Source organism: Anguilla anguilla, chromosome 1, assembly GCF_013347855.1.
Source record: "Anguilla anguilla isolate fAngAng1 chromosome 1, fAngAng1.pri, whole genome shotgun sequence".
NCBI lineage: Eukaryota > Metazoa > Chordata > Actinopteri > Anguilliformes > Anguillidae > Anguilla > Anguilla anguilla.
In genome coordinates, this window is record NC_049201.1 from 50,742,532 (window position 1) to 50,756,555 (window position 14,024).

Here is a 14,024-nt window from a genome sequence, read left to right on the forward strand (position 1 = left end):
TGTTGGTCCATGTGTTTCTTACGTGATTTTTTCCCATCTGAAATAGTTCACATTTATCCAGCATAATGGGACATTCCATCAGGTTCATGCGAAAGCAAATTTTTCTTGGTTCCTGGAAACGTTCTATGTGATGATGAGATACCGGCCACAGATCGCAGTTAAAACAAACTCTCCCCACCACTGACCGAGACCGATCCTTGCCCGTCTCCCTTCTGAGACCTGACTGTGGGATTTCGACTCCCGTTATAGTTTATATTAAAAGCAGCCTCTGAAATGAGTCCATGGACAGTTGTTTATCATTACGCTATGGTACGTCTGCGAGATCTTATCTTGTTAAAGAATGTTTTGTGGAAGGCCCTGGATTTAGTGAGAGCAAAGCTATAGATGACAGGTTCACATACTCTCAGATTCATCTGTTTGGATCTTGAGGCACACATAATAGTTTCTTTATGTTCAGACCCACCCATTATCAACCCGGGCCAACCATCCATTGGACTAAATTGTAGCCACTGCTACGAGAGAAAATGAGAATTGCGAGTGCTGGTTGGACAGGAAAAAAAACAGTACACAAACTCTTGGTGCTGGTTGGCCTTCGCAAAACTTTAATTGGTCTAAATGGTATACCAGAAATTGAACCAAACAAAACTTCACTGGGCTAATGGTAGCCTCTGTTTGGACAGAGAAAATCCTCTGTTGGATTAAATGGCGGTAAGAACGATGCACCAGTTTATTCCCTAGGCTCTGTCAACAGGGCCCAGCCAAATCCTGACCATGTGTCTTCCATCAAGGGGAGAAGCTTGTTGCGCACAGTGTCTTGTGTAGCAGGGAGACGCGGCTGCCAGCTGCTGCAACTGAAGCTAAACAGATAGTTTTTCGCCTCGGAGAGAGAGTGAAACGGCGAGAGAGAGAGAGAGAGAGAGAGAGAGAGAAAGACTGCCTGTGGCCGGCTGGAAGCTCCCAGGATTCCACAACTTGCTCAAATCAAAGCCCTGCAGTCTGCAGCCTCAGCCTGGTTCCTCCTCAGTTTAGAGAGTGCATTTCAACACACACTGCATAGTACCTCCCTCCCCATGTTCCGCAGTCTGGGGTTTCAACAGTGGAAAATACATTCTTAGACATGGGTCGTTCTACACCACTGTTGGCGAAGCACTTAATAGATCACCAGCTTGCAACAGTTTATTAATCATGGTAGTGCAGTCAGGTAGCCTGCAGATGTATGTACCGCAGTCTTTTTTGGCTAAAACTCCTTTCTTAGCTTTGGGAACAGTTTGGTCTCAAGATTCCCAGCAGGTCATTCATAATGTATTCCAAACAAAAGAATGTTATGAAAAGTTTTATGTCAATTAAAATAATGTCAAATCAATTTCAAATCTATTATGTATTAGTATATAATGCATACATACTATATAATGCCTATTGGCAGTGGCCTTAGGCATTGGTGGGATACCCTTTAAAAGTTTAATAGTTTGACTGTGTAGTGCATAGTGCATAGTACCAACCAACCATAGTACCTCTTTGAAAAAGAAATGGAAGCATTAGCCTAGCACAATGCGGATGTCCTTCCTGAAGATGGATTCAAATAAAAACACAAGTTGTTATACCTTACCCTTTGCTGCACTGTTTTGAGATGCTGATGTAATATCTGTGGGCGCGCCTGCACAATGTCTTTACGATGGCATCAGTATGATAGGGCGGCCACATGAGTAATATTATACAAATACAACGCCTTTTCATATTCAATGTATTGGGTAATAGATCATATCAGATCACAATATGACAAACTTACGTGTAATTATATATGACTTAAATAAGGTTGCACCCCATAAACTGCACATAATATGTGCATAACTAAAGTACTGGTGAATGTGTCTCAACTGATATTTATTCTTTTTTTCAAACATCATATTTAATAAAGTAAGATCATATTTAATCAAGAACCTTTACTTAGAAATGTAATCTCAGGTCAACCATGGCTCAGTGTACTTTTACATACTGCTTTTGCCAATAGCTATGCTTCGTCTCAAAACCAACACACATTTGTCACACTTGACGTTCACAATTTGACCGCGATCAACTTTACTTATATTTATGATAGTAAGTGTATTGTTGGGGACATATTTTGGATAGCACCTCGGCTCCCGGGTCGAGCAACTTTTGCACTCACTGAAGCCTTGCCTGCATAGCTTAGCAGGAGAAGGCTGCTACACCGTTGAAAAAAGTCATCCCCAAATGACTTCTTCCCCACCCACCCACCCGCCCACCCCCATGGATAGAGAATGAAGTGTAACCCGTGCCATGCACCCCTGCCAAAATGGAAACCCAGGCTAGTGAAGCCTGAGATTGCCAATATCCTGGAAGTGTGGTTCAAATATCACAGCTCGCTGAGTGCCAGTATATATGCCACATGAGACATCTTGGGGTGATGTTTCTTCTCTCTTTTTTTCATTTTATTGCCTCATTTTCATTGCCTTGTGTCATAAAAAAATCTGTTAGCAAACACCATTGTTGTTGTACTTGCCCCTACATCGCTGTTTTTTTAATGAGGGGTGTGGGAGTTGGATGGGGTCCACCCACACCTTCATTAGCCCCGTTTTAAAACACAGCCAGGGAATTTGCCTGGTTCGAGGTGGACCTCTGGCGCATGGAAATGCAGTCCAGTACCTGGTGTTCAGGCACTGTAAAGGAACCTCTTTGTTTCACAAATGCATAGTTGAACCGCCTTTGCCTTCAATGCAGTGCTCTGCAGGAACATAGAATATTACCACCAGTTGACTCAGCGAGGTCCAAAGTGGCATCATTCTCTAAGCCACAGGGACAGTGATGGTTTATCATTGTGGTACCAGCCAACAGCCTGCCAGTCCTCTTTCTCCTGATGCTGGGTAGTGTGTGTGTGTCTGTGTTCAGTGGTAAATGTATGTGTGTTTGTGTGAGTGCGTGCTTGAATGTATGTGTGTGTGTGTGTGTATGTGTGTGTGTGTTCCATGCCTAGTACAGATGCTCATCTGCTGTACCTTGGCTTAGAAATGACCTCGTCATACATTCAAACGCCAGGTCCCTCGAGCCAAGCCATGTGGGCCCACATGTTGGGCTGCTGATGGGAACGCCCCAGCCTGGTTGCGTGCCACCGCACGGAGCTGACACAGCACAACCGCTGTGCTCTGCTTCCGAAAAGCCCTCCATCAATGGCCAAAGGAATGGTGAAAAAAAGCAGGTCGAATCAGCGACCCCTCCAGCGGCCCAGGCGATCAGAAGGGTGAGAAGACAACCCTTGGTGTGATGTCTGTCTTGTCAGTGCGCTAGCAGCTGGGCAACAGCGCGCCGGTTCAGCGTTTGAGCAACTTTGTGACTTTTCAGCAGCTTCCAGCTCGTGGAATCACCCGCCCCCCTTCTCAGAGGAAGGAGGCGGGAGAATTTCAGTGAATTATTCTCCATTAATATGAGGAATCATGCCTGAAAAAGACTGATTGATGATGTAAGGGGCTTGTGGGAAGGCCGCAAGCAGAGTCCCAAACCTGTCACTCCCTTTCAGCACATTTCTGATATCTTTTTATATAGTTTTCCCTCCACAGACCATGGCACGCCTTCCATAGGACCCTCAACCGTCGATCATTTGAAAGCTTGAGGATTCCACTGGCAGATTGCTTGCCATGAAAATGTACGACTAAGACAGAAACACACTTGAGCGCAGTGGGATGTAGTGAGGAAACAAGCTGTTGCCTTCGGATCCCTGTCAGAGCCGGGCATTTTTCTTGCTTTCGCGTTAATTATATTGAGAAACAGGGCCGAAGGATAATGCGGTTACGGCATTAGAACATTGCCTGCATGGCTGTCCATTGCATTCTGCGCACCGTGCCAGATCCAGTGACCTCATTATTTCTTATTAGTCTCCTATAAGCACCTAGACAGGACTTTAAAGGTGGCACTGAGGTTAATCCGATAAAAAAGAAAAACCGCCAACCTTCGCCCGTTCATCTGCCTTTCTTGCTGCTGGGAAAGACACCACGGAGAAGCATTATAGTATTGAACCTGACACTCGCAAGCTTTGGATAGGCCAGAGCAGAAGTTTGATTTTGTCCGTGTCTTTGCACCCTTGCAGTTATTGCTGTATTTGTATGTTTTTCAAGCCTACATTGTTGCAAAACTCATCTCCCTCAACCCTTTATGTCCAATGCTCCCCTTGTACACTGGACATCATTCCTTTTTTTGTATTTTATCCATTTTTGGAATGTTTTTTAAAAACATTTCCTATTCTCTCATTGAGGTATTTATGCAGCCCTGAGTTGTAGTTATCCCTCTAAGAGGTGCATTTCAGTACAAGGCAACTGCTGCTGTTTGTTGGTGTAAATAACCAACGCTCACACAACAAGCCAGTTCTTGAAATTAACACCAGATGTGTTTTTCCTCTCCTCTGCTTTGTGCAGCGAAGGACGTGTAGGCGATCACGGACTTTTCAAAGAAGAGACGTGCCGCTGCTCTCCAATTATGGCACTGATTTATGAGGAGTTCTCCTCAGTCTTCGGCTGGACGTGTATCGACGCTACACTCCGAGAGTTCAGATTACAGGCAGAACAAAGGGCACCAGTGCGTCGCGTGTTTGTGTGGCCTTGCTCGCTCGCCAAGATCCCCACAGTGCCATGTAACTCTACCAGCTCGCAGCACGGCTTTATTAAACAAAAGATACACTTGTAGAATGTTATCGGCCGTGGGAAAACGCACGAAGCAACGAGACAGCAGGGACGGGGAAGGAAAACACTTCCCTATGCCATAGTTTACATTCTTCTTCTTTGGTTGAGCAATGTGGCTCGTGGGACACCCCTTTAATATGCCTGCCAGCTTATGTGGTGCCTCACGCTGGTCATATTCCCAAGGCACTCGGTGGTTTGCTCTGACAGGAAGGAACTGGCCTCTGACAGGAAGTGAATGTGTTCCGTCAGGAAGTGAGTGCCCTCTAATAGGAAACGAGCGAAGTAGGCTCAAGCAGGAAGTAATTGTGATCAAACAGGAACTGAGTTCATGTTTCCTACACACTGTCTCCACACACTAAATGCATTCGAATTTAACTGAGTAGACTCAATGTAAAAATTGAATAAGTCGTTATAACTCAATTAAAAGCAGTAAAAGAGTTTATCTTAGAAAGTTAAAGACCACGCTATGAATACTTGACTAGATTAGGTTGCCCCATTCAGATGGTCAGTGATGCGTGAGTAAAGCATATCTAGCTCATCCAAGCACAACATCTCTAATAAAACAACACTTCCTTGATGTAAGTGCTCCTGAATGGAAACCGGGTCTTTTGGGCTGAACCGATTAGACAACCGCTCTGTGGGCGTGTCTGAGACAGCACCGGTTTAAATGCTTTTAGGATGGTGGGTTTGTTTAGACTGGTTGGGAGAAGCGTGAGAGACCCAAGCCAGTGGGCAGAGGCCATACTTGAGTGTTCAAAGAGAAGGGGAGGACCCCTCGTGGAGGAATGTTGACGAGAGGGAATGATGGTTAGTTGTAGATGTTATAATTAAGGGGCGTGATTGCGAGAACCTTTTTGGGGCCTGGAAGGGTCAGAGATAAAAGCAAAGCCCTTGTTTTTTCAGAAATTCTGGAAATCACTAAAACATGGACTCTCGCACACACAGATACAACCGACAACAATGATAACGAGTTGAGTGAGGAACAGATGCTACCTGGCCGCACATTGGGAAAACCATCGCTTGCCAAGACAGATAACGGTCCATCGTAATACAACAAGCCAACCCAGGTTCATAATCAGCCACTTTGAGCTTCTAAGGAGTGTCATAAATTACACATCTCCAGGAACCTCTTTTTAATTATGCTCCCCAGTACGTCAGCCTTGTGATGCAACACATGTAATTTGCTCGACCTGACGTGCTATTTGCAGGGTTAGATCACGATAATGTGTCACTGCGCGCTTTGTAGTTTTACGCGCTGCGGCCGGGTGGTGCGTGGGACGATAAATATGGAGTGGCCTTTCACAAGTCCATTAGCATAGTTTGTCAGGTTCTCCAGATCTTTTGATGACCAGATCCCTTTCCGAAGACAACTGTGTTGAATAAAGGGCTTTGCACTGTGCCAGGCCCTTCATCAGCCTACGTAGTTCTTCTGAGCCGAAGAGGCATAACATTCATGGTTTATATCCCAGCACGCTGTAAAATGTTACCGAACGTGCATATCTTTTGGCGCAAAGTATTTAAGTCAATAATATTTCAAAACCGAACATTCTTCTTCACGCCCAACTGTTTACCCAGCTGCGACCACGCACAATAAAATCAAATCTGTTCTCTTGCTTCAAAAACATGGGATGTTAGCCTGATCCATTCCTCTTCCAGTGTTGAAAGAGGTCAATGTGAGGTAATTCTTTAGTAACCCTAATGTTGTCATTCACAACAGCGCTCGTTCCCCTGCAGCATTTCGCCAGCTCACGCTAAAACAAAATGTCTGTCAGGGAAAACGAGTGCAGTGAAATATTGTTTTGCTCACTGAGGAGTGTTTTTTTTCCAAGGGGGCATTTTGGTCATAGCTGTAATCTTTTCAAGACCCCTTATATCAGTTCCAGATGAGATTGCTGTACGTACTGACAAACACTTCCTCTTTTCTCTCACAGGATGCAGGATAGAGAACTGTGAATCTTGCTTCAGTAAAGACTTTTGCACCAAGTGCAAAGCGGGATTTTACTTGCACAAAGGCCGCTGCTTTGAAGAGTGCCCAGAAGGCTTTGCACCTTCGGAGGACAGCATGGAATGTGGCGGTAAGGGAACTTCTGGTGTGCTTCACCCAATTCCCTCTGTGTGCCAAAAACACTTCTTCAGCTGTTTTATTGCACTGTGACACAGTGGTTAAGGAACAGGGTTAGGGAAAAGGAGGGTTGCATGTTAAAATCCTGGCAGAGCGCTCACCCTTGGTCAAAGTGCTTAACCTGAACTGCTTTAGTAAATTTCCAGCAGTATAAAATGTACAACATGTAAAAATGTGAGACATGCCAGGCACTCTGGGTAAGAGGCGTCTGCCATCAAACATTTTGAGTAATGCATGGAGAAAATGAGATTGAACGCTCTGGTAAATAAAGAGCATAATTAAATCACATTGGGAATAGGGACTGGTAAATCTTTATTGGATCCGAGTGGTGAATTGGGAAGAAACCCCCACCCCCCCCCCCCGTCCCACATTGACCCTGTCGCCGTGTTACAGAGGGTTGCGAGGTGGGCCAGTGGAGCGAGTGGGGGACCTGCACCAGGAGAAACAAGACCTGCGGCTTCAAGTGGGGTCTGGAGACGAGGACGAGGCAAATCGTGAAAAAGCCGCCCAAGGACACAATACCCTGTCCGACTATCGCCGAGTCCAGGAGGTGCAAAATGGCCACCAGGCATTGCGGCAAAAGAGGTAAGGTCACTTGTGCTTCAAGGGAGTCCTTTTTTTATACCTTCAAAATGTTCTAGAACACAACCATTGTCACCTGTGTGGTGCTGAGTAAACCCAAGCACATCTTTTCAAATGGGGGTTTGCTCATCAGAGGCCTGGAAGACCACTCAAGTAGGGGACACTAAAGGGGAATGTGGGAAACAATTAATTTGGAAAAGCCCTTCTGTATATTAACTTGTTGCTGTGTTTAACTGGGAAAATATGCATTTAAGTGGGGTACAGGGAGAGGATGCCAAATTAACAGATCGTGCAGAGAATTCTTAGCCCTGCTATATTTTAGTGGCCTTAGGAGTGTGCAGTGGCTAACAAATATGCAAATATGTAAAATTAAGTTTAATGTTGTCAAATCAAACAAAGAATCTTGGTTATAGCTGAACTCTTAATAGAAAGAGAAATGATGAAAGCAAACCTAGGCCTTAACTGTAGTTAGTAACTATTTGTCCCAGAATGTCATACAGTACCAGACATGATATACTGTAGGAATATGTTCATTATGTTTCACATGCCGACCAAGGATCTTCATGAAGTGCTCTAGCAGATTTTAGCATGTTCAGTAAGGTGTTTACAGGTTTGCTCTATGACTGAGTTCTGCTTTACTGGAGCTTGCATACATTCGGAAATGGCCTTTTTGGGGCACTGGGGTGTGGTAGAACCCATGAAAAGAAGCTTTAGAAAGTCACAGAACATCTGCTGAACAGTTTCTCTCCCAGAATTCCCTGTGCCCTAGCACAGACCCCACTCTTACTTACTTTAGCCCTCAAACCTGTTGACTTTCTAAAATACCAACCCAGCACCTGTTTTGTGTTTTTTTGGGTTACACCAGTGTTTTTATGCATGAAATATCTGTATTTTTCCATAGCTGATGAATTAAGTGAACTCGCTGGCTTTTTCTCCCTCCTGCCCTGTGGAATGTGTCCAAGTTATAAGTGCACATTTCCTCAGTGGCACATTGTTTTCTCTGCTCTGTTTGGGGCTTTTTGCAGTATGGTACACATTAAATGTGAAGGCAACTCTATTGAAAAAGTATTTTTGCATGAAAGAGGAATTTGAAAAAAAACCTCCAAGAAAAAGAGTAGTTGATTTTCTGCAGACGGTTCAAACAGATTTATGGAAATTGATGTAATTGCATTTTTTTCCAAGTATAAAAATGCTATAAAATCATGCATGTTGTCAGACAGAATGGGTTATATTTAATATTTATGAAACAAAGTGTATACCAAGTGTATATCAAATATTACAAAATACATCCATACATACGTAATGTATGGACATACATGCAACATATGTTCAAACTTGTGATTTTACAATATATTTTATCATATATGTATGAAATAACATAAATTATTTACATAACAATTACTTCTCTATATTTCAAATATATGCACTCATACTAAGGATATACTGCTCAAATGAAAGATTTTATATATAATACTGTATATAATATATGATATACTGTATATCACTTTTTGTAATAATGAACAGTTAGTTTTTGACAGAGTATACGTTGAAATGTACATATGCGATTTCGACGAATTGGGATTTATCCCAGGGTGCTTTGCATTTCTGTCTAATTGTTTTGCGTCTGGAATCAGACGTAGTCCACGCCAAATGAGAGAGCGGGTGTGAGATACAAAGATGAAGGGTATTTGGATTCGATTTTGAGTTGCTCCATTCCTTCTTTTAACACTCTGTTAACACAGTTTGTTGATCCAAGCATACCTAACAGCTCTAGAAAAAAAACGAGCATTGTTTCACAGAGATGGAGAAATATTTTCCAGAATTATATTATGTTATATCTTAATTGAAAGTTACCTGTGCGCTAAATTACTATTTACTGATAAACTTGTAAAGGTAATGAAGTATGTTTCTTAAAATATGCGATGCTGCGATATTGTGGGCGTTAGTTGGCACTGGAAGCTGTAATACCCCACACATGTTCCCTTCCTTTCACCGTCTTGCACCGGTTTGACTCGCTGGTGATTAATTGTCTCCTCGTATTATTTATTTATTTGTTACCGTGCACTTGACCCTTTTCATACAATTTCGGAGCCAGCCTGAATTAAAATATGACATTGTTCTGCTCCATTACTGGGATCAGTTATCCAGCATGAGGTCAGTGGTTGTGAATCACGCTGAAAGTTGGCTGGGCCTCCCCCATTTGCTTCCCCTTTTTCAAAAATGCTGGCTTGCTGTCCGCAGCCCGCTCTAATGGCATGATTGGTGGATGCACGAATCTGGTCCCAGTCACGCGTCCCCAGGGCCCGTGTGTCATGCCTGCGGTTGACTTTCGGGCATAAATCTTAAACAGAATGTGTTGCGCGCACAGTTGGGGTCTGGTCTTATCTACACGGCTCATTAAGTGGATGATGTTCTGTTACACAAACAAGGGCGCTGCGGAAGGTGGGCTGTAGCCATGCTTGTAGTTCTTTAGGATAGGGTCAGGACTACACCTGAAAACTTCAGTGCTTGAGGGATTGGCATATCAGTGTTCTGTGTGTAGGCCACTCATAAGCTGTTATATTCTGAGGATAAAGTTCAGGAGGTTCATAGAAAGGACTCATTAAAGCAGGATTCCTTATAAACCTTCTAGTTGACCTCTTACAATACATCGGATTCTGGACACGTAATGCCACCAACGCTACCCAATACAGCAGTTTTACTCAGTAGAATAACGAATGTGTTCAGTCATAAATAGGATTATGCTCAGACTTCAAACATAATGTTTAGAGTCTATACATTTGCTTTATTGCTCTTTTATAGATGCAGTAATGTTGTGTAAAATTATATTATGGCAATTTTACTCCAGCTCTATAGAAATTAAACTTTTAAGACTAGGACTTTTTTTTTTTTTTTTTTTTAGAAAATTCTGATTTATAACTTAGCAAAGACGTACACAGACAGAGGCATTTCACGCTAAGTATCAGATGACATAACTGCAGATTTTGCAGATTGTGATGGATTAAGCAGAGGCAGGAAATAAAAAGAATGTAGAAAAAAGCATTGAGAAGGACCGTAGGATTTGTCGAGGGTAGGTACGGCAGCATCGCGTCTGCCCCGTTTGAACGTGCTTAAATAACGTGAAGACGTCTTTTAGGAAAATCCCCTTCCCGCAGTTTAAACCTTGCACACGCGGGGCAGGATAAGCGATCTCTGCAGCCCGGCTCTGGTGACCGTGAAATAGATGCGCTGCTCTTTAACAGTGTTATCGAGCAGAGTGAGTCATGATGAGAGATGTGAATGTTGTTTTACTGCCTCGAAATGGAGCCGTTTAGTCCCTCGGCTGCTGGAAGAGAGGCTGGGCTTTGGGGCGGGGAGGGGGGGTGGCGGGTAGGGGGGAGCGTGAAATCTTGAAATCCTCCTTCTCCATGCCCCCAGGGTGGTCTGCCCACCGCCACAGGCGACAGTCTCGTAACATCGAGCAGACATGTCATGAAACGCTCCACCGAGACAAATTGTCAAAAGCTTGCTCAATATTGATGCCATAATGCCGCCCCTGGAGACGTCCCTTCCTTTCTGTCATCATATTCAGTGGTTTACAAATGGACATGTAGCAAGCTGTGCTCTCTCAAACTGTTCTCAAGCTATCATCATTCCCAGTCACAATTCCCAGAATACTCAAACAGTCACTACGCCCCCAGCACACATACACCTATAAATTGTTCCATTTCAGCAGTATTGTTTAAATAACTTTCTGTGCTAATGCCTCAAAGTGCCTCTTTAATCTTTGGAACTGGTACGTTTTTGAGCGGATAAACTGTTGAACAGAACTTAAAAATACACACTGTCCGGTTCGACTGTGTTGAAATGAAACGTCGTTTCCCACACTTAAAGTGGAGTGAACGAGGTCTCGCTCTCCACGCATGTGGCACCGGGAAGTGCACAGCGACGGCAGGCCAGACTGAAAAACCTCTGCAGGGGCCGGGCGTGGATGCAGAGGGCAAAGCAGTCTTTGGCACCATGGTGACGAGGGAGCTCGTGCAAGCCCGTAATGATTTTCAATGATGGCTGGATTAGGTACCTGCCTCCACTGAGCGAGCCTGCTGAAGTATTGATCATGACGGTTCACATCACCCCATCTGAAACCGGAGACACCTGCACGGTGAAACCTTAGCCGGCTGATATTTCATCGGGGGCATCGCATAGTGCCCTGTCATCAATCACGCTGGATAACTCAAAGTCCAGTGCCTTTCCAAAGTTTGCTTACGGGTAGCTGAGCAGAAATCGAAAGCATATTGAAGCAGCTTATTTTGGATGGTATTCTTTGTCTGTTTCCTATAGGTGTGCCCTCTCTTAATTCTGCGTGTGCAGAATGAGGTGCTATATTGGTATGGATCGGGACAAAATTCTCATTAAATGCAGCTTAAATATCTGTTTAAACCGAAAACAGCTCTGTTGCTTCTGCCGTGTCTCTGGGAAAATGCTGTGTAACATAACATCTTACCGTCTTCATTGTGGATTAGAGCTGCAGAACACAACTAGGAGTGACAGACAGCTGGCTTGTGCCTCTCAGCCACTTTACTGAAGAGGTGCCATGGACATCAAACACCTGGCCTGACCGCGGAGCCCAAACGTTTGCGGTTAAGGCAGACTTGACCGTGGGCCTACTGTAGGGGACGAAGACAGGATCTGTACAACCGTTTACAATCCCGAACAACAGAACTGAGCAGGTCAACCTGCTGGCTTGTGGTCCAAAGCCCCAGGATCTGGAAACTGTCTGGAACAGGTCCTCTGTAAAACAACTCTGAGAGCAATAATGGCTTCGGGCCCGTTTCGAATGAAGTGGAACCATTTTCTTGAAACGTATACCTTTCCCCGACACCTGACAAAGAATTATTTTCCTGTCATAATTTGCATGTTCCATCACACAGAATTTGTGTTTATGGCTGAATGGCGGGGATATTTCATTTCTGGCAGGCTCGGTTTTCCTCTGAACATTTCAATTAAGCACTCAGCGTGATCACATTTGACTGTGGCTGGTGTTTGGTTTGGAAAGGCAAACTCCAAATCCGTTCCTGAAGCTTGTTGTGTCAGATGTGCCCCGCGCGAGCCAGCGCTGAAGCACAGACGCGCTCGCTGGCAGAGGCCTAGTTCACGTCTTATGGAGCGTGAGCCCGTCAGCGGCGAGACGAGACGGGCCCAAAGCAAACAGGCGGCGCTCTCGCTTCTGCTCTCCCTCGCAAGCGAGGAAACCAGTTAAACTCTGTCTGTAGGGGGCCCCCCGTCCGCCTCCCTGGACCCCAGTCCGCGGCTGAGCTGGGTGCAGTTGCCCCGGACGAGGTTCCATTCATGGCGAAATTGAGAACGGTTAATGGTATATCATCAGCGATATCGCAGACCGTCCCGTATAAAAACATTCAGCCGTGCAGCGCGCAGAGCCTTTCCCAGGGCTTAGCGATCAGGCTAATTGCCTTACGCGGGGTAGGAGTGATTATCCACACCCCGCGCCCTGGCTGTTGTGACCGGTGTGCCAACGGAATAATCTTCATTTAATTAGCCGACTCTGCGGGGCCTGCAAAGGACACACCTCCTCCACCTTTTTATTTTTTCACGGGAGATGATGCCTACGTGCTTTTAAAGAGATATCACGCGTATAGCTTGCAGCGAAACTACAGTTGGCATTCTCTGTGAGAAAAAAGAAAATTCCATGAAATTGTGGTCGAAAATGTGGTAAGATTTCGCAGGCTAGACATTCAATTTATTCATTATGCAATAGTATGTCCCTTTAAATATGATAACAGTAATTACGAAATTTGTGTAATTTATTCCAGCATATAATAAGATTTTTTCCAGCTTTCAACTTGTCTAAAAAGCCCATTATTCATTATTATAAGCAAGGTTAAGTCGAAAAGGCTGATTGAAATGTCTCAAATGTGGTTTTGACTAGTGTTTCTGTACTCTCGACTTGGAGAGATCTGTGTATGCTGCCATGATTTTTCCCATCTGTTTTTAGTTAATTACATTTGATTGAGCTGTTAACTGAACACTGACCTCTATTTAACATCTTGACAGTGAGTATGTTGTAAATCCTTTTTGAAAGAAACATGGTTGAATGTGTTTATGCCAAGAAAATGGATTCAAGGGGTTTTACAACATATTTTTCTTAATATCCGCCCTTCAACAAAAAGGTAAATTAGTCATAAAATGAATTGTCCTTTGTCCTCAGACAGTGTTTATAAATCTTTATTCACTTGAATACAAATTTGCATTTATGATTTGTTTAATAAAGATAACAAATATTTTTTCTTAGATATTTCTGTTAGCTATGGTACCATTCCAGAATGCATATTCTTTCTCAAATGACAAATATGTGATATCTGTTAGATGATGTGGAACTCGGCATTCAGTTAAACTCAGTTTCAAATTGAATGCTGCAAGTATATTTTTCAAAACAACAGAGGTCCTTAATATGTATCCTCTGTCTTGAAACCTTCTGTCAGTTCCATTGCAACAAACTTAAAACAAGAATCCTTTGATTCAGTAGTTAATTGTGTATAATCTGCCTCATGCTCACCTTTAAAAAGGTGGCCATTTTGAAAGGCATTGTCACGTTTGATTTAAAAAAATGTGTTATATACGAACCGTGGCTTTCACAA

The 14,024-nt window shown here is 43.8% G+C and overlaps 1 protein-coding gene across 2 annotated transcripts in view; it reads left to right on the forward strand.

The window, feature by feature from the left end:
* Nucleotides 1–14,024, forward strand: part of rspo2 (R-spondin 2) — a 54,514-nt gene that overhangs the window by 26,722 nt on the left and 13,768 nt on the right. For both annotated transcript variants that reach the window (XM_035410126.1, XM_035410136.1), the window contains exons 4-5: nt 6,617–6,760; nt 7,201–7,392. In XM_035410126.1, the coding sequence (XP_035266017.1) occupies nt 6,617–6,760; nt 7,201–7,392 (336 nt within the window). The remainder of the gene's footprint in view (nt 1–6,616; nt 6,761–7,200; nt 7,393–14,024) is intronic.